Genomic DNA, 21,196 nt, shown 5'->3' with positions numbered 1-21,196 from the left:
AGGAGAGGAGGCTGCGCGCCGTTCCCCAGGAGAGCCATTTGTCATGGTCAGGGAGCTCTGGCTGCCTTGCTCTCAGTGCTGTTCATAATTGTCATTTCCATTATTTAATTTAGGTTAAAATGACCTCTGTCCTCACCTATACCTTTTCTCCTGCTCCCTCGCCATCCCCCTCCTCTGCCCCGGGGGGGGGGGGCGGGGGAGGGGCGTATATCCTAGTTCACTCAAGCGCATCTGAAAGTTGCCTTGACCGTTCATATCCACTTGGCTACTTTTCCATTTGGGGGTGAATATGGGAAATTCTGGAAGGCCAAGGGGTTGTAAGGTGGCCTCATGCACCAGAGCTGTCTTGAGAACAGGACTGAGGTGGGCCCACCTGAGGGAGGAGCAGCCGTTGCTGAGCACGGGTTACTGTAGCCGAGGGCACGCGCGTGCACATGCCACATGCGTGCACACGCACCTCACACGCGGGGCAAACCCTGCTTACAGACTGGACTAATTAGACCTAGGCAGGTCCTGAAGCAAATTCAGTTCCCCATTTTCCGGAATAAGATGAGTTCTCTTCCTTTGGGGGCACTAAACCAGCAGGCCAGTAGCTAAGAGACTGAGAAGCGTGATGCTGTGGCCGAAATAACTTGGACTTCCCCAGTTTTTTCAAGGAGACTGACCTCGGCCGAGGAGCTGGAGTGGGAGGAGGCACAGCCCTAGAGTCAAGGAATGAGCGCCGGTTTGTAAATATGCTCCAGGAAACGGGGGAGTGATGGCCAGTGCTGTCTTAGCGCTTTGAAGATGCCAGTGGTGGGTATTAGACGTTGAGGAATACAAAACTGGGTTAGAATCCCACAGCCGGCTGAAGGTTGATCGAGTGATATTATTGGGTTTAACTAGAGCCATTAAGAGACTCTTCGTTATCCCCACAGCACTGCCTCCAAAGCTATCACATGAGCCATAATGCGAGGGAGAATTTTCATTCCATCAACAAGAGAGGGAGCCAGTCTATCTTTGTCCAAAGAAAATGAGCTGCCCAGCATGAAGCTTGTGCGGAATGGAGTGTACAACACTCCAGTAACATCCCCTGCAGGATTTCCTCGGCTGTTTAGTTGGCTGAGCAGAGAGGCCGCACTGGAGCAATCCTCCCGGGTACCTGGCTGGCCAGAACACCAGCTCTAGGAGCGGCCGACAATTGGTCAATTAAAGACAAAGGACGCTCGCTGGGACCCGCATTCCAAAGGGCTTAAGTATTAAGCTCCGAGAAAATCAAGGTCTAGGCCGCTCTCCTGATGTTCAGCAATCTGGCTTACTATTTCTCTACAAAGATCCATCACTTGAAGCACGCTGGTTTACTTGCTATCACCCACACCCGCTTCTCTTTGTCCTGCTCCCGAGCCTACGCGTGTGCCGTTCCTTCAGCTGGAAATGGACCTCTCTTTTCTCCCTGCCAATCCATTTTCTCGCCCTTACGAGGACAACTCACACGTGTTGGGACTGCCTCCACCAGTCTTTTCTCTCCTCTCCACCCGCTCCTTTCCCACACCACACACTCAATCTGCTATTTCTTTGCTTGTTTATAAGAAGTGTTCTTCCATGTTGTGGGTCTTCCCCCAGAGGGATTAAATTTGGAGACAAGGGACCGAGTCATATTTATTTCCTTTGCATTTCTTGTGGCATCTCAAATGGGGTTTTCACATCAGGAAACAGCCTCGCTAGATATACCGACTGACCCAGCAGTTTTATAGCTGGAGTTAGAAGTCGGAAAAAATGATCCAGCTTACGCCCCCCCCCACGCCGAGCAAAAACTGTATCCCTCATTCAGATGTTCCTGGCATCCTATAACTTGCCCAAAGCTGGATTTATTGCTCCCGCTGTAAAGTGTATCTTCTCTAAGCCTCACTTGAAAGCTACCACTTGGCAGAAGATCAAGTTAGAAGTGCAGGATAGCAGGTGATGGCAAGGGTAGGGGCGGGTGGGGAGGGCGGAGTGGAGCAAATAATTGAAGCTCCGAGAACTACCCCAGCTCAATATTTAACCTAACTGGTAATTTGCTGTGACAATTATGTCACGAACGGAACACCACTACGATGCAGGAATGTCGCTAATTAAGAGGGCTCTGCTTTTCTAGCCTCCCGCACTTGAGTAACACACGAAATGGGACTCGGCTCCAGGAGCTAAAGGTTCTATTAGGAGTCACGTGCAGCTTGGCTGGGGTGTGCACATCCACCCGGGCGGGAGTGATGGTGCCCGGGGAAGCCTGCTAACACCTCCAATTCTCCCTCGGAGGGAGAAGGCCAGAGAGCCGAGTGGGCCTCTCACAACACGAGAGCCCTTTGACTGACAGGCACCTTCCCCGAAAGCCCTGTGCGTGCCTCCACCGCAAATGGAAACGCTTTCCCACAGCCCCGCTCTCCAACCACGAAGGCTCGGCGTGGGTTTGATCCTTCAAGAGTAACTTTAATAAGGATATTCATAAAAAGTCCATGGCAACGAATCTTCCTCTTCAAGATGGAGAGGAAGACAGAAACAGGACACACGCGCGCGCGTGTGTGTGTGTGTGCGCGTGCGTGCGCACACACACACACACACACACACACACACACACACACCCCAACCGCTGGCAGGAAGACAAAAGAATATTATTAGGGGCTTCCCTGGTGGCGCAGTGGTTAAGAATCCGCCTGCCAATGCAGGGGACACGGGTTCAAGCCCTGGTCTGGGAGGATCCCACATGCCGCGGAGCAACTAAGCCCGTGCGCCACAACTACTGAGCCTGCGCACCTAGAGCTCATGCTCCACAACAAGAGAAGCCATTGCAACGGGAGAAGCCTGCGCAACACAGCAAAGAGAAGCCCCTGCCCACCACAACTAGAGAAAGCCAGCGCACAGCAACTTAGACCCAACATAGCCAAAAATAAATAGATAGATAAATAAAATCTATAAAAAAGGAATATTATTAAAATCATAGCCATAAAGAAGGATGTCCCCATCTTCTAAATTGACTGCTAGATTCATGGAACATGGCTAAGCAAGACAAACCATTTTCTGTTTAATTAGTGGCTCCTTCATGGAAGGTTTGCTGCCTGGAGAGAGCCCATTAGAGGAGGAGCGCTCATCTACAGGGATGCACCTTCGAAAGCTGTTCAAATTTTAAATAAATGGTGGAGAAAGAAATTGGTGGTGGTGGTAGTGGTAGGGGGTGGTTTGCTGTGGAGGCAGAAGAGCTTCTACAAAGACCAGCTTTGCATTCCAAGCCTACGTGCTGGGGAGATCAGCTTTCCGAAGCAAACATAAGCCTCTAAAATTTTAGGCCAATAGAAATGACCTCTGTACCATGGCTGACTGAAGATATAAATAAACTTCAACATGAACAGCAGTGTCCACCGTGAGAGGAGAGATGAGAGTCCAATCGGAGCTTATTTTTAAAAGGTCCTGGTTGTTCTGACTCCGTTTCGGGGTAGGGCATTCATGGGCACCAAGCTGCCGTTCCCTGCAGCGAGCTCCCTGCTTTCCCGGGCACCAGTGCCTGGTTACCTAACCATGGAAAGGAAGCTGCACCACACAAGTTAAATATAGGCTGAGTTATCTGCATTTTACAAGCACCAAGAATGTTAACTGAGGAAGCTGTCATTTTTAATGACAGCACAAACTTCCAATTACCAAGTGGGTAATACCCCAGGGAGCACGTATGATTTTGTAAGATTGGCTCACAATTATCAAAAGTTTACACGATTACTTTTGAATTGGATATAAATATTTCTCACGAGGCAGGTGGGATTGTTTTTCACGTGGTCTATATTCAAGGCCAAAAAAGAAACTGCTTTCTTGAAAAGTATACATCGGAGATTTATCAACAGCTAAGGAGTAAGGGGGTCCAAGGTGACAGCCATGAAGAACCTGACAAAGCTAGAAGGCTGTAAAAAAATGGCCAGGTGGTAGGTTCGGTCTCAAGAACAGCCACAAGTTCACTGGCGAGTCACAAACTCTTATGACAAGCCCAGTGCAAGAATTGGGGTCTGGCAATAGGTAATACATGTTAAGTCCTCCTACCTCAAACATGGTCAAACATTACTCATACAGGGGCCCAGTTTCCTTTGGTGCCATCTACCTAACTCTCATGGCATCTACATAGCTTCATCTGCCAGCGGTGAATATGGAATGAATGGCTGTTAGCCGGTGTTGCATGTGTTTTCCATATAGATCAGATGGCCCCTGACCTAAATGGAGGATACAATTTGTGAGTCTCAAATCAACCAATTCTTTGTGAAATCTTTTCTGATGACTCCAGTCTCCAGTGATCTCTCCATTTACTGAATTTTAATTTGAGTTGTGATATTACTACTTAGCCCCAAGCCTTACTCCAAATAGACTGCAGTTCTTGTGGACAAGGTTATCTTGATTTTTTTTTTTTTGGCTGCACTGGGTCTTCGTTGCTACACGCGGGCTTTCTCTAGTTGCAGGGAGTGGGGCCTACTCTTCATTGCGGTGCGTGAGCCTCTCATCGCGGTGGCCTCTCTTGTTGCGGAGCACAGGTTGTCGGCACACGGGCTCAGTAGTCGTGGCTTGCGAGCTCTACAGTGCAGGCTCAGTAATTGTGGCTCACGGGCTTAGCAGCTCTGCAGCATGTGGGATCTTCCCGGACCAGGGATTGAACCCGTGTCCCCTGCATTGGCAGGAGGATTCTTAACCACTGCGCCCCCAGGGAAGTCCTGGTTATCTTGATTTAAAGTCATCTAGGGGAATTCCCTGGCGGTCCAGTGGCTAGGACTCCATACTTTCACTGCTGAGGGCATGAGTTCAATACCTGGTTGTGGAACTAGGATCCCGCAAGCTGTGCAGTGTGGCCAAAAAACAAACCAACCAACAAAATTAGTCACCTAGAAGGAGAGGGTGGCACAGGTGGTCAATGAAGACAGGTGTTACATACTTTTATCAATGACTTGAAACCTCCATCGCAAATGTAATGAAAAGATTTTTAATAATCATTCATTAATAGCTTTAGATAAAGAATCAGGTTGATTTATAACGCAAGTCAGATGTGTTCAAGAGGCCATTTCTAGCAGAAAACAAGAGGATCCAAGCCTCCTCTCACAGCCACAACCCCATCCATGTGGTAGGTAGGATGAAGCCACCGGTGGCTGTGGGCCTCTCTTGCGCCTCTCCTTCTTGGTCTTCTACCTGCTGTTGCTCCAGAGGATTCTAGTGCCTGCTCAAATCACCTGCCAGCCCTTGAGGGTCAGAGGAGCTCTCACTGGACTGAGGCAAAGAAAGCACAGAGAAACATACAGAGCAAGAAGAGAAGGCACACATTTTCACAGTGCAACAAAGGATAATGCTTCTGCCTATCAAAATCTGAGTTTATGGTAACAATTAGAAAGTATGTGTACGTCTAAACTAATACAATGTTATATGCCAATTATATCTCAATAAAAATAAAATTTAAAAAGCTAGAAAATATACGTATCCAGTAGGTGAATTGGCTCAATAAATTTACACGTTCATATAGGCAAATACTAATTAAAATTATGCAGACCTAAAAAAATAATGCAGATCTATTTTTATTGAAGTAGGAAAGAGGTCCATCCTTTAGTGCTAGGAGCAAAGTGTTACAAAATAATATGCATAATATCATCCCATTTTTAAGTTAAAACTATATACACATACAAGCACAGAGAAAAGTAGTCAGCTATACAAGCAGTTATTGCTGATTGGTGGGACAATTTTGTTTTTTGTTTTTTCTTGTCTGCAGGTTACTTTTCTACGATGAACATGGATTACTTGTGTTAAGAAATAATCAATGGTCCTAACAGTACCCGGGTATTCTTTTCCTTTTTTTCCTTGACATTAACAATACTTATCAGCTTAATAATAAAACATGATCAGTTGAGTTTTTTTTCCAAAACAATGAAAATTAAACATCTAAAGTCTCTCTTTTTTGAGGAAAAAAATGATTGTTCCCAAAAGTGTTTCTGAAAGCCAGAACTCTACCAGCAGAGTGGATTATAAAACTAAGAGCTAACAAACCGCATAAAAAGGGGAGGGGGAGTACGAGGGGGGAAATCCTCTCTTTGAGATAAGGAAACAATCAGTTTACTGGGGGGAGAAGTGGCTTTCTAACAAGTGACAAGGAAAGGAGATGGAACAGTTTCATTTTCTATAAATAAAACCTCAGAAGGCATATTGCCAAAGAAACACGTCAATATATAAACCTTTATATACTGGGCCACCAAACTTCACTTTTAGACAGTATATTAATTATATAGTCAATAACCGTGGGTTTCATTAGTGTATTAAACACCACGGTCGATGTTATTTATACTTTTCGAAGACAGGCCACTCAGGAAAAAAATGTCGGGGAGGGGAAGTTTTCGACCCTGCAGTTCAAAAAGTCAGAACAAGCACACTGGAGATAAGCAAGGCTTTAATGGAAAGCATAAAACACTGAAAATATGGACAGAAATCAGATTATTACCCTTTTTTTTTCCCCCCTGCCTCCTTCACAATGAGACTGGAGGGAATCCAAGAGCCATTTAAAATAAAGGTGAAATGATTAGATTTTTTCCTAATTGCCTAACGCTGATGTCATGGTGTATGCAAAATAAACATTGATCTCTAAGTGAAAGATGAGAAATAGAACACGAACAGCCTTTCGAGGTAAACTATCTCCAAGAGAATTCTAAGAACTGTGGGCCAGAATCTATTTAGGCAACCCTTAGGGACCTGAAGCTCTTAAAAGCATAACAGTGGAGACGATTTCTGATGCTCCGCTACTGGTGATTTGATTTTTAGTAGGGAATCTGCTAAACATCCTCCCTTGAGGGAGCCGCCCTATCTCAGAACATCCCCTGTGGACTTCTAATCGCATCTGCGTAGACGTACTCGTGTCACCACGTGGGCATCGAGAACGCGTGGCGGCTGGTACAATGTTCCAGAGACGCGTCAGGGTCGCACTGTTGGTCAGTGCTCTCACGGGGTGGAAGCCGTGATGGGGAAAGAAGGCAATGCTGGGAGCAGCGGATATAAAAGACTCATTACCAGACTGAAAGCTAGATTGCCACTTCTAACCCACAATTTGTCAATCCACCAGAGTGCTGAAGAGTATAATTTTCTAGTCAGCGCTTTACACGCAAGGTCAGACAGAAAGGAGCTTCCATAAAAATCGTTGACGCCTTGGCCAAAGAATCAAGTGCAGCCCAGTGGCCATCTTCTGAGACTAGAATGTGCTCAATTAGTGGGCCTGAGAAAGGGCCGCTCTATGTTCTGGGAAATGGGAGTCACCCTGCCTAGCGCCGGCTGGTTCCTCCCGAAAGAGGACAGCTAAGGGTGACACAGACAGGACGTGATCACTGCCCGCCTCCACCAAGGGCCTCCACGTGCCCCACTTGCCCAGATTAAAAACCAGGGCCTGGTGCTGCACGAAGACTGCGACGCTGCCTAGGTGCTTGGAGAGAGGTGCGCAGCAAATGCCAAGTGGTGGGCTGCAGCAAGCAGATAGGTAATTAATATGATTAGGAACACAGAGAGGAGGCATGCTCTTGCCGACTGAAAAGCCCAGTAGCATAATTACTGTTTTCTTACCAGCTCACTGTCTGTTCACATTTCAAAGCCTGGCTGGTGTTAAGACTGCTGTGTAAACATCAATAAAATCCCAAAGTGCCAGATCATCAGCATTCCACGGCACAAAGGCTCTTTGTTTTTGGTATTTTCATTCTTTTAAAGATGCATTTCGGGGTTGCAAACATTAAGAAGAATCATCTCCATGCTTTGGACTAATCTTCGAGTTTGTAATGAGTTAACATCTCCCCCCAGTGAACATTTATTATGAAGGCTAATTAATTGCTTTCCAGTTACAAGAGCCCTTTGCATTCAAAGAAAGTAGGATTCACAAGCAGAGAATATACTGTTTATTAAACAAAGCAATGGAAACAAAGGGCTTCTCCTTTCAAAATCCCTTCTATTTAACATAGCTTTAATCAAGAAAAGAAACATACAAGTGCAAGAAATATGTACAGGTGGAAAAGGCATACCAACCGAAATGCAACATTAAGGGAAGGGAAAACTAAAGCAGTGCTCTGTAGTTGCCTGGACGTCCCTAGGGGACAGCAAGTCAATGCTTATCAGCCTTCCTCAGAAGAGACAATTTTGATTAATATCACACCCATCTGACTCAGTCCATTAGACCCTGAAGGAAGGATATTTTCAGATAGAAAAGATATGACTTTGATTAATAATTCTACCCTATTGCCATTCCAAGCATTAACAACTACGTGGCACCTCTGGAAAGAGAGCCTCTGAATTCCAGGAAGACACGCCTACTGAAACACCCAGGTTCCGCTGCACAATCACTCCTCGGCTCTCCCTCCTGAGAAGGGACACGAGTCCTGGGGGTGTCACCACTGGAGAAGTGGAAACCCTACTTACATAATTTATTTCACTGTCTGCAGATTTACGGTCAGTTACTCGTGACATAATTCCTGGTTGAAGATAATGAAATCTTAATAAAACTGACAAAAGCCTAAAGACAGAGGGAGTGACTGGTACTACACTCCCCGCCAGCTGACCCCCAGGTCTGACACGGTTTACACCACAGCCCTCCGAGCGTATTTCCCTTTGCTGCCAGTGGGTTCCCAGATGCGCACAAGAGGCAATGGCTTAGTCCCCCACAGAGAGGCACTCTGCACCGTGCAGCTAATGGAGTCGTCAGGCGGGGGGGCGGGGGGGGAGGTCGGGGGTCGGGGGTCAGTTCGCTTTAGCCCTCTGTCTACCAACTCCTGCCCCGTCAGCAGGCTCGGCTCACATCGCCGCGGCGTTTCTCCTGATGCTCGTGATCAACCTCCTGCCATACTCTCTGTAGTCCACGGGCTTCACGTCCATCACAGTGGCCTTAATTCGAGACTCATCCTTTGAAAAGAGAAAAGCGATTTGTGAACGGAGGAAAGCCTGTGGCCATGGGGCCATGGTTTCAATGATCCCAGCAGGAGAAATCACAAAGACACGCTGGGTTCAGAGTTCTGTCATTCCAATAAAGAAACAATGATGGCGAGAGCCCAGGGCAGAGTTTCTGGGGCCGGGAGAGTGGACAAAGGCCTCCCTTCGCTACAGACCCCTTCGTGCTCCCACTCAGGAACCTAGACTCCAAGTGTGATGGACCTTAGAGGGCTCATGAAGTTCAATTTATTCTCTTTACAGAGGGGGAAACAGGAGCCCAGAGAAGACAGTGACTTCCTAAAGCCACACAGCTGGCTCTGAAAGCAGGGACTGTGGGGAGAGAAGCACCCGCGGCAGAGGAGGGAGGCCTGCCGTGGGTCCCCCTCAGCCCTGAGAGAGGCGACCTCGCTGCCCTTCACCTCCCCTGTCCACACCACTCAGGGACCGAGCAACCCTTCCATCCCTCCCTCCCGACACCACCCTGACATCGTATCACTGACATCTGGAGTCCCTGTCTCATTTAACGCTCACAAAACCAAGCACAGCTATCAGCAGTTATTAGGGTTAAGGTCTGACAATAAAACAGAACGAGTAAACCCTGAGGCAAGCAGAGGAGTTTTCTGAATTCTCTCCCGTCGCCGGTTCACTAGGTTGGACGTTGCCTGCAGAGGCAGAACAGGGTGAGGCCAGCTCAGGGGCTCACACACTACAGTGTGCTCTGTACTGACTAAACCCAGTCGTATTTCTAAGCATGGCTGAGAGCAAAGCTCTGAGGTTGGACTGCCTGTGTGCCATTATTAGCTCTGCCACTTGCTAGCATATGAATTTAGGCAAGTTACTCATTCTCCGTATGCCTACATTTTTTTGCTGGTGAAAACGGGGCTAACAATAGTTTCTACACATAGGGTTACTGCCAGGATGAAGCGAGACAATGTATGTAAAGAGTGTAGAACGGTATCTGGCAGATAGTAAGTACTCAATAAAGGCTGTTTCATCATGACTTTACAACCGTATGATGTTATGAGCAATTTAAGGAATTTTCAAGGTAATTTTAACTACATATGGTCTTTGTTTCACATACTGACTTTAGAACCCAAACCATGTGGAAGATGTGAGTCCATTTTGTTGGGACACAAACCAAAAAACCCCAGGTTTTAACTGAAAAGGCCACACAGGGGGACTTCCCTGGAGGTCCAGTGGTTAGACTCTGCACTCCCAATGCAGGGGGCACAGGTTTGATCCCTGGGGAAACTAAGATCTGGCTTGCCACACGGCACAGCCAAAAAAAAGGCCACATAGCATTTTTTCTCTGGATGTTGACACTGGACGAGACCCTTAACCTCTCTTTAAGTCTGTTTCCTCATCTGAAAACAGGATGATGCTTGATACCCCAGTGCTGGGAAGATTCAATGCGTAATAAATGCAGGGTGCTTAGTGTTGTGTCTGGAACACAGTAAGCAAGGAACTGACAGTTAACACTATAATGTTGCTGGGGGTGACAAACAGCAGTTCCCCACTGCTAACCCTCCTGCACCCTGGGTGATGTTACTTACATTGTAAGTCTCCAATTTGACCCTGATCCTGAATGTAAAAGATCTAAAGTTGGCATTCTGGAAAACTTCCTCAAATGCTTGCTCGTTCTGCAAAAACAAACGTAAAACTGTAGGCATGGAAACTACCAGACCATCTGAAAATGTCCGTAAGATTTCTGAAAAGACTTTGAGGAAAATCCTTGAGAAAATGATCACCCCCAGTGGTTTAAAATTTCTTAGGAATGACTAAGATGACATTTCATCACATAAAACTGTTTAGGTAGAATTTTATTAAAAATTAAAATACTCTACCTGGAGTACTCAAATTCATAGGGACGGAAAGTGGAATGATGGCTGCCAGGGGCAGTGGAGAGTTAGTGTTTAATGGGTCCAGAGTTTCGGCTTAGGAGGATGAAAAAGTTCTCGAGCTTGATGACGGTGATGGTTGCGCAACAATGTGAACGTATTTAATGCCACTGAACTTACACTTAAAAATGGTTAAAATGGTAAATTTTATGTATATTTTACCACAATAAAAAAAAACTGAAACACTCTTAGGAAACACATTTCTAAACTTTAAAAGTCTGTGATGGAATAGATCTGAGGCTCCTATCTTCATCACAAATTAAGAATGGGAGGATACACTCAGAAAAAAGTTCAAGTTTTCATATGCATTATTTCAGCCTCTGGATTTACAGCTATGGATTTGGTGAGGAAGTGAGGAAGACAGGAAAAGTAGGCAAAGGTTAGGGAAAAAGTTTAAAAACGATACTCCTCTCTCCCTCTTTCTCTGGTCCCTCAAATACTATTTGATTAACCTTCTGAATTAAAAAAAAAAAAGTCTGGTAAACAGAGAGGGATCAGAGAAAGCATTTTATATAAATATGCATAAAATAAATGTACAGGAACTTTTTAAAAAATAGTTCTTTGCAAGCCACTTGAAACATGAAAATAGCTTTATTATATATAGAACTGTTTTGTGTAAAGGTTACTACACACACACACACACAGTCCTCAGGCTTTCGGGTATGTAAATAAAACAATGTGTTAAACCTTCAGAAAATCATACCAGCTGCCATCATTCTTTCAAGATCAGTGAAAGCATGGAGCGCATACTCCAAGAATATCATGGTTCCTGAGGAAAGAATTTCTATATGTCCTCATTCACTGGCAGTGAAACCAGCCAAATGTAATAAGCTCATAAAAAATCCTGAAAGGCTGCCTCAAGCCTTAAAATCTGGTATGAAAATAGAGGACCAGGCAAAACAGATAAAAGATACCATCATACTTTAAAGTCAATTCCAGTTATTTCTGTAAAAGGGTTTGTTGGGATTATTTTTAGAGAGCTCATGGACAATTTCAAAGAGACACAGGGGCAGAGCCAAACGGACAGAAGAGAAGACAGAAAAGAAAAACACACACACACCAAAACAAATGACAAATCCTTTTTTTGTTAGTGGCTTTTATAAGTATCCTAACCGATTTGGAGGAAAACAGGGGAAAAAAATCTACAGATAGATGCTAATTTGTGTGGCCCAGAATATATAGCTTTTATTGGTCTTTACATGTTTTATCTGAGCAAGTACCTTTCTTAAGTTTAGGATAATTAGTAATCTATTCCCTGAATTAAATAAAACTAATATGTGAAAATACTAATTTACAAAAATGAAATAGAGAAAGTTATCTTATGAAAGAAAGCTACTTCGTAAGAATTCCATCTGACAACATGAAATAAGCAAGTACCTTATACGTGAATTTAAACGAGGATTTGACTCAACTTTTCAGAAAACTGTTTATTACATTAAAAAGGCACATCTGGAATGGATAAAGATGTGGTACATATACACAATGGAATACTACTCAGCCATAAAAAAGAACGAAATAATGCCATTTGCAGCAACATGGATGCAACTAGAGATTTTTTAAGTCAGAAAAAGAAAGACAAATACCATACATGTGGAATCTAAAATATCACACAAATGAACCTATCTACAAAGCAGAAACAGATTCACAGACACAGAGAACAGACTTGTGGTTACCAAGGTGGGGAGAGGTGGGGGGAGAGGGATGGACTGGGAGTTTGGGGTTAGTAGATGTAAACTATTACATTCAGAATGGATAACAAGGTCTTACTGTAGCACAGGGAACTATTCAATGTCCCGGGATAAACCATAATGGATAAACCATAATGGACTTAAAGTCCAACACAGACTCAAAAAAAAAAAAAAAAAAAAAAAAAGGCACATCTGTACTTCAGCTTATTTCAGAAGACACCTTCCAGATCTCAAGTGATTGCAGGCACACCAATTCTTGGTGTGCTAACAGTAACAGGAGAAAAAAATGCTGGAAAGTGCTGTTTTTAAAGCATTTTATAGACACTACTTCATGCCTCATTGTTAGCACATCCAAGGTGGACACAATTAGACAGAATCGGATGAGCTCTCAAATAATCATCAGTGAGAAACTATACAACACCCAAAAGCAACAAACCAAAAAATATTAAAGAGCAAAAAATGGGTAAGTGTTACAGCATGGGAACTATTACAATAATGATACAAGACGCGGCTGACCTTCTCTTTTAACTCCCCAAGATAAGCAGTACTTTGTCCAAGGATGGCCTCTGCAGACTCCTGGAAACATGTGACCCACTGATTCTCTTGAAAATCAGCAATATTTACCTAAAAAACACAACTCTATGTTATTTCAGCAAAGAAATAATAAAAGGAAGACACACTAAGGAGACTGGGAGATTAACTTTTTCTACTCATTAAAATAATTTCTAGGGAAAAAACCCATTTCCACTATATATGCCATATTCTTTCCAAAGAATGTAAAAAGCATCCACGAAAGAAGTTCAAAATGTAGGTCTGGATCACAACAGGAACACGATGTGGTGTGGATGTGTGATTTCAGATCTCAGTGGAGATACAGCCCAGCTAAACTCTCCTTCAGACACAGAATCTGGGCACAATGGACTCAGTGGCCCTCCAGCCACAATGGCCTTTGGACTAAAGGTTTTAAACAAGCCACCAAAGTCCTCTGCATTTTAAATTGTACATCCTTCAGTCACCAGGAGGCACTCCATAAGACAGCTCTCAGTCACTGCTGGCATCCCAGACAATTTGAAAGCCTGAACTAAGAGACAGTGCCAGGCATGTGGTACGGACTCAAGAAACACCACAGTGGTCCTCATCCACCCATTCTACTTACTGACAGGATCATGCGGTACTTGAAATTGGGAAATTCACTGTCACACTTTTCGCAGCGGTACAATCCATTCTGTTGATCAATCACTTTCTTATTGCAGTCCTGAGTTGGGCAGGCCTGGTACATACAGTTCTCTTTGCGAAGATACACCACTGTCGCCACAGAGCTAAAATAGTCGGGCTTCAGGAGAAAAGAGTGACATGAGACACAGAGCACAGGCTTATGTTCAGGACTGGACTTGCCCTTACACATGAGGAGTAAGTGTTTACATATTCTAATTCTCATGATCACAATGTGATTACTCGGAATAATTCATTCTACATTTTTAGAAGTCACTTGTGCTGATTATAAAACCCATGAAGGTAATAAACCAAGTTATAAAGCATATTATTCCTTAACAATAAAAGAATTAATTCTAAATTAGACTAAATTGATTAAAACTGAAACATTATATGACAGACAAAGACTTCAAGAGACAAAGACTTGTTCCTCCTGTTCCTCTGACTCTCCAAAGGTAACAGAACCAGGAAATACAGAGGAATGCAGTAAAATCTAGCACAGTTATGTTCAACCATTCCGCCCACATTAAAAACAACAGCAATGGGGCTTCCCTGGTGGCGCAGTGGTTGAGAATCTGCCTGCCAATGCAGGGGACACGGGTTCGAGCCCTGGTCTGGGAAGATCCCACGTGCCACGGAGCAACGAGGCCCGTGAGCCACGACTACTGAGCCTGCGCGTCTGGAGCCTGTGCTCCGCAACAAGAGAGGCCGCGATGGTGAGAGGCCCGCGCACCGCGATGAAGAGTGGTCCCCACTTGCCGCAACTAGAGACAGCCCTCGCACAGAAACGAAGACTCAACACAGCCACAAATAAATAAATAAATAAATAAAAGAACGTGAATTTCTTAAAAAAGACAAAAACAAAAACAAAAAAACAACAGCAATGATTTCTAGCGTCTATATTCAACTTTATTTGGCCAGGTGTCAGCAAGCTTTTTCTGTAAAAAGCTAGACAGTAACTAATTCAGGCTTTACAAGCCATTGGGTCACAGTCTTTGTTGCAGCCACTCACCCTGCTGCTGTGGTGCAAGATCGTCCACAGACAGTACGGAGATGAGAGCGGGTGGCTGGTTTCAGTGCACTTGTATTTACAACAGGCAGCAGGCTGGATATGGCCCGTGGGCCTGTTTGTGAACCCCTGGTCTAAGTCATCAAATTTAGAATGCAAAAAGACTGAACAAGTGTCTTCAAAGTGGAGTCGTTCCTGATAAGTGTAGCAAGGGCCAAGTCATGTGCATGGCCTTTATGTTGCTATTTGCTTCGCCTTTTAACTCTCATGGAAAGGATACGGGATGAATAATTTTGGGGGGCAAGCAGTTCCCTCTGGGTGTACTCAATTCAGGGCCAGGTCAGCAGCCTCTGGGGCTTCCTGATGTTTCAGAACAGAAGAGGCAAAACAATATGGTGGATGTTTAAAGAGCTCGGGCAAATCCTCACTCTAAAAGGCCCTAGAGAAGGAGAGTCTCTGAGGAGAATGCCTGAAGGGTGTTTCTGTATTTCCAGGTAAGGTCCAGATTCAAAGTGTGACTTGAAAGTTTGGGTGCGAACAGGTATTCTCTAGGCCTGATTTCTTGTTACATACTGTCTACCCCTAGATCTAAGAAAGAAACTGGTTGACAAGAGACACAGATCTGTCCAATGTTTCATTCTCAGGATGCTGTATAACAGCATTATGAATTGCAGTCATTGACAATGATGAATAAGAGAGTATAGCGAAATGAGACAGTAAGGAATAAAAACTATATTGTATAATATGAAAATAATAAAGCAGGAATTATTGGTTTGGGGAGCATAAAGGAGAAATAAATGATTTAAATATTGAACTGCTTGACAGAATACAGGTTTAGATTAAGATGGGAGGAGGGTCATTAAATACAAACATTGAAAGGGAAGTTGCAACTAAAGTCAAATACCAGAGCCATTCTTGTCAGAGAATACCAGCAGTGCTCAGCCCACGAGACGTTAATATTCTACAGCCAGTGAGGGCACATGTGAACCGCCCGATGTCTGATGCTGGGACTGACTAATGCTCGGTGTGAGCTATAATCTCAAAAGCCACCTTCTTCATATACGGGCATTTCAGTTTGCAGGAACAATCAGAGAAAAGAAATATGGACCCGAAGGCAGTTCATAAAATACACAACCTGATTACTACCACTTCGCTAAGATCCCTCTGAGAACTACACAACTCTCTAAGTCAAAGCTTGAACATCTTTCTGCCTCAACCTACCTGAGGGATGTAACATACTCCTATTAGAAAGCACAGCTCCTTCATTCTGGCTGGGATCCTCAACCATCACGCCATGCTCTGGGCAGAGCCCCAGGTAAGACTCATAGCTCTGAATTAAGGTCTAACAGCTGGTACCAGAACTGGGATCTGAAAACTATTGTCTCGCACATTTTACATGCTTTTGTGAAGAAAGTTAGGAATGCAGATACCTTGTCACCTTGGCCCAAGTTCTCTGATTTAACCTCATATAAAGTTTTCCAGTTGGTGTTGCTCCCTCCTATTCCTCCACTCTTTAGATCAGAGATGGAAACGCCAGCTAAGGCTTGTCCTTCCGAGTCAAACCTGAAAAACAAAGAATAACAGGCACTATATATGCTTACTGAATATGATACTTGCTCCTACATGTTATATACGGGCTATCCACTCCCCATCCAACTTCTTTTTTTTCTTTCTTTCTTTCTTTTTTTTTTTTTGGCTGCGCTGGGTCTTCGTTGCGCGGGCTTTCTCTAGTTGCGGCGAGCGCGGGCTACTCTTCGTTGCAGTATGTGGGCTTCTTACCGTGGTGGCTTCTCTTGTTACGGAGCACGGGTTCTAGGTGTGCGGGCTTCAGTAGTTGTGGCACGCGGGCTCAGCAGTTGTGACACGCAGGCTCAGCAGTTGTGGCTCACGGTCTCTAGAGCAGCCTCAGTAGTTGTGGCACATGGGCTTAGTTGCTCCACGGCATGTGGGATCTTCCCGGACCAGGGCTCGAACCCGCGTCCTCTGCATTGGCAGGCGGATTCTTAACCACTGCGCCACCAGGGAAGCCCCCCCACCCAACTTTCACAGGTCATGGCCAAGTGAGCTGATGGTACTATCTTCCTCATTGTATCTTAAGTCTACTGAAGAAATGGAATGACCTCTTTTTTATCTCAATTGCTCTGATGCCCCCCAGTGGTCAAGAAAGACAGTGCCCAACTACCACAGAAACTTTTCTTAAATGAGCCTTGCATATCAACGCTGGCCAGAGGGCCCAAGGCCTAAAAACAGTAACCCAGAAAGTCAACAACAAAAAAGGCAACAATGGAGAGCTGTGGTATAGTTCTTTGGGCTACTGATGCTCATTCTTGCTCAGCAGCTGCATTTTTATCATCACTGAAATGCATCAGGATAGAAGGGGACAGTTGACATATTTTAACAGGGTAGCAAAAAGTGTTCCCATGGTGAAAGATCTTTTAAGCCTGGTATAATTTCAAAAGATTATATGATTCAAAGTAATTTATTAGAAGGTATTTATCTGTTTCCTTGTAGATTTACCTTCCTAGCGAGATTTTACTCATGCCTCTCTCTCTCTCTCTCTCTCTCTCTCTCTCTCTCTCTCTCTCTATATATATATATATACACACACACATATATATATATATTTTTTAAGTTATTTTCTATTTTTAATTTTATTTTTGGCTGTGTTGGGTCTTTGTTGCTGCACGGGGGCTTTCTCTAGTTGCAGCGAGCGGGGGCTACTCTTTGTTGTGGTGCGCGGGCTTCTCATTGCTGTGGCTTCTCCTTTTGCAGAGCACAGGCTCTAGGCGCACGGGCTTCAGTAGTTGTGGCACGCGGGCTCAGTAGTTGTGGCTCACGGGCTCTAGAGTGCAGGCTCAGTAGTTGTGGCGCACGGGCTTAGTTGCTCCGCGGCATGTGGGATCTTCCTGGACCAGAGATCGAACCCACGTCCCCTGCATTGGAAGGCAGATTCTTAACCACTGGGCGCGCCGCCAGGGAAGTCCCATTTATGCCGTTATTAAAGTTGAAATTAATTTATGTTAAATTATTATAAAATTGATTACATTTCTTGATCAAATATCAGCTAATATGAAGGAAAGGGGGCCCGAGAGGAAGTGTCTCAGAAACATACTTGTGGCAGGGAAGAGTCAGTCTGAGATTAAAAACATGCCAATGTCACCCAAAAGGAGGGTAACTAGAAGTAACCACATACAGAACAGGCTCCTTAAAAAGAGAGCGTGGAACAGAATGGATGCTGCCCTAAGCTGCAGACAATTGCCTTTTTGTTCTGTCAGATCAGCGCCTAAATCTGTCACAGAGGCACAGCAAGGTCCATAAATCTGTTTCACCACAACTAGCTACATGAGTTTACGGTTTCAAAAACTCCAAGGAGACATTTGCCACCGAAGACAGCTATCCGGAGTCAACAGAGCAAGGAGAGAGGCAGCCCTTCTTACAGTAAAAACTCCACATCGTTGCAACCAAGATCTAAACATCTCCAGTCCTTGCCTAGGTGGGACGTGTACACTGAGCTTCTCTTTGATCAATGCCAAGTTCTTTTATTCTAGAGGCAGCCATGTCTTTTTATGTTGACTGGGATCACAGTTATCGACAAGAAAAATATGAAGACCTTAATGTGGGCACGCAATTAAACTGAGGTCGAGCTCCAGAGCCTGAAAGGAAATCAAGCAATAAGAACAAACCAAAGCTGTGATTACGTCTGGTCAGGTTATTAACGAATGGGCCTTCCCTTATAATGCAATGCCAGCTACCAGAAGAGTTAAATACAGATCCACAGGGACCACATGCACAAGGCTGGCTTAAGTGACATGGTCATGCCAGTAGATATTTCATGAAACTATTCAAATACTAGTGCAACTGGTTCACATGAGGCTCAAACGAAAGTGGGGAGTATGTAATATGAGCTAATTCCTTAGTCACTCAAACCCTAAGACTCCCTCGTGTGACCGCAGCTACACAAAGTATTTAAGCTCAAGCTAGTTCCAGGGCTTTCCCTGACCACATCAATGCTTGCACACCACGCTTCAGTTTGAAGTGCTCTTTTAAGGCAGAGTTTTAACACCCTAAACAGCTAGACATAGCGAGGAGATCTTAGTAGGCTCTCCTCATCCCCCGAGTGCTCCATGAATAACAACGCGATGCCCACAAAGGCCCATTGTGCCCACCGCACTTGATCAGAGTCCAGTGAATACATACTAGAAGATGCAATCGGCACCAGAGACTGGACGGAGCAAGAAGCACTCTCTCCCCCGACGCCGCAGAAGCCCACAGCTTTGAGTCATGAAAAGAAAGACGCCGCCGCTCACAGAGCTTCACCATACAGCTGCTACCGCCGGCCTCACCTGCTTCACAGGATCAAGGTCGGCAGGCAGCATTCCCGTCCTAATTGCTCCCTGCGACTCTCCAGGTTTGTCATGGGATTACAGGTCTGTCAGTTGAAGGGCTTTAGAGCCATCCTCTCAGAAGGCACATTGTCTCCAAGAAATAGAGGCACTGCTCCACTCAGAAACGAAGCTCTCTGCTTGGCAGACAGCTCATATACCGATCGTGGGAACCAAAAGAACCAGCTCTTCTCCAAACTAAGGCTCAACTAACCCTTGTGTTTAGCCCCATAAAACCTACCATCCACGAAGCTTGTAGGCCTCTGGGATGTCAGGGTTCACAATGACGGTACTTGAAGACAGTACAGAGAGGCTCCGTCCACCAAAATCAGAAACTCTCGCTCCTCTGATAGCCATCACGGGTTGTCTAGAACCATCAAATCTATCAGCCTGCATAACAACAAAGACAACAAACAAATACAAACAATTGTCACTAGCAGGAAGAATGCACAGAACATTTTTACAGAAAACAAAGGAAACAGCCAACAGTAGAGTGAATGCAATAAATGGCACATGGAATCTATACAAGAGGACCTCACACACAAGAATCTGCTCAGAGATACATCAAAACTAATCGAGAATTAGAGGAAAGAGCGTTTCACTATGTAAAATCTAAATCATAGCAAATCTCACAGAAGTAAACCAAATAAATGTTTTCAAATACTCCCCAGATAGTCCAACCCTTCATTAGGAAGGGTCTACACAGCCGACACAGCCAAAGCCCCACAGCTTCCGGGGCAAGACCACCACCCTGGAAGCTCTTTACGTCTTCGCCTCTCTGCACATGCTCTGACCACTCAACGCGGGTACTCACATCTTCTCCCCACAGAGTAGCATTCACCACTTTCCCTGACATGTCCATCAAATAGATATTCCTCTTAGAGACTTCTCTGTTGTTAGACTTCACTGTGATTTTAGTGACATCTTCATAGCTCTTGCAGATCCCGATTACGTCTAAAACACAGGCACAACGTTTTAGCAAGAGATGGTCAAGGCTCCCACTACAGCATGACCAGAGGTTGGACAGCAAGCACTGAGGTCTCAAGCCTCCCCTGTATGTTGCAAACACAACTAATAATCACCACTCTCTTCATTCTCACACACATACTTACCTACAAGTGAGTCTTTAGACTTGCTCTCTAGGTCACCAATCCCTGTGAAATCAAACTGAACTGTGGGTAAATGATGACCATCTTCACAGGGCATGACAGAAGTCTCATTATTGAAGGTCATCTCATAGTCGTTTTTGACGGCTGTGAATTGTTTGTTGGCGATCTTCAGGGTGCCTTTAGAGAAGTAATAGACCTGTAAAAGAGGCCAAGCTATGGAACGTGGGATAGGCCATCAAATCGGATATAAAAACCCTTTACAGATCACATAGCTCTCCAACAGACAGCACCCCCTCACCCCGCCGCTTGGCTGTTCCCGATCTAGACTCCATGCTACTGTACCTTGTTCACATCAATAAGAGGAAAGAACTTGTCCGCTTGCTCATTGAAAGCAGTCGCTCTGATTTCGCCCTGCAGGAGCGTGCGAGAACAGGTTAGAATTGGGGAGTTCAAGTTTTACCAGTGAAAAACAGGACATCTTAGTGTCAAAACGACATCTTTAAAGCAGTAGCACAGTCACCTCAGAAACACACAGCTCATGGTCACATATTCAAGTTAGTAACCCTAATGAAACAACCCAAGTTTAACTGGTTGATCCCGTTATTGTGCTTCATTCACCTCAAGTTAGAAACCTAAATAAATAAATAAATAAATAAAAATTTTCGAACACTGAGTGACACGACTGAAGCCCCCAGGGAAGTGTGCTGAGCCACTGTGATTCACCAGTTTCCCTCACGTTTGCACCCAGCGAGGAATTACTTCATACTCAGGAGTCACTGCCAAAAATGTTAAAAACAAGGCATACTTTCAAGTTGCTTGTGATTGGATTTTCACTTTTACTTTTCCATCAGTCAAAATGCTACAGATGGAGAAGAAACTTAAATTAACAGCTGAATTTTTAGCCAAATGACAGATGAGACCAATAATTTGGTAAAAAAAAATTAGGTTCTGACACCGATTCTGCCCTCACAGTCAATACATT

General features: G+C 44.7%; 1 protein-coding gene across 2 annotated transcripts in view; it reads right to left on the bottom strand.

Annotated features, from left to right (window-relative positions):
• Positions 1 to 7,877: 7,877 nt before the first annotated feature.
• Positions 7,878 to 21,196, bottom strand: part of RPA1 (replication protein A1) — a 52,485-nt gene continuing 39,166 nt past the window's right edge. For both annotated transcript variants that reach the window (XM_082370674.1, XM_082370675.1), the window contains 9 exons: positions 20,557 to 20,625; positions 20,218 to 20,410; positions 19,920 to 20,059; positions 19,347 to 19,495; positions 16,154 to 16,286; positions 13,659 to 13,835; positions 13,019 to 13,126; positions 10,470 to 10,556; positions 7,878 to 8,889 (listed from right to left, as the gene is read on the bottom strand). In XM_082370674.1, the coding sequence (XP_082226800.1) occupies positions 8,782 to 8,889; positions 10,470 to 10,556; positions 13,019 to 13,126; positions 13,659 to 13,835; positions 16,154 to 16,286; positions 19,347 to 19,495; positions 19,920 to 20,059; positions 20,218 to 20,410; positions 20,557 to 20,625 (1,164 nt within the window). In that variant the 3' untranslated portion in view covers positions 7,878 to 8,781. The remainder of the gene's footprint in view (positions 8,890 to 10,469; positions 10,557 to 13,018; positions 13,127 to 13,658; positions 13,836 to 16,153; positions 16,287 to 19,346; positions 19,496 to 19,919; positions 20,060 to 20,217; positions 20,411 to 20,556; positions 20,626 to 21,196) is intronic.

The sequence above is a fragment of the Balaenoptera borealis genome, assembly GCF_965194805.1.
Source record: "Balaenoptera borealis genome assembly, chromosome: 20".
Taxonomy (NCBI): domain Eukaryota; kingdom Metazoa; phylum Chordata; class Mammalia; order Artiodactyla; family Balaenopteridae; genus Balaenoptera; species Balaenoptera borealis.
The sequence above is the reverse complement of the archived record's forward strand: the minus strand, read 5'-3'. Positions and strand labels throughout refer to the sequence as shown.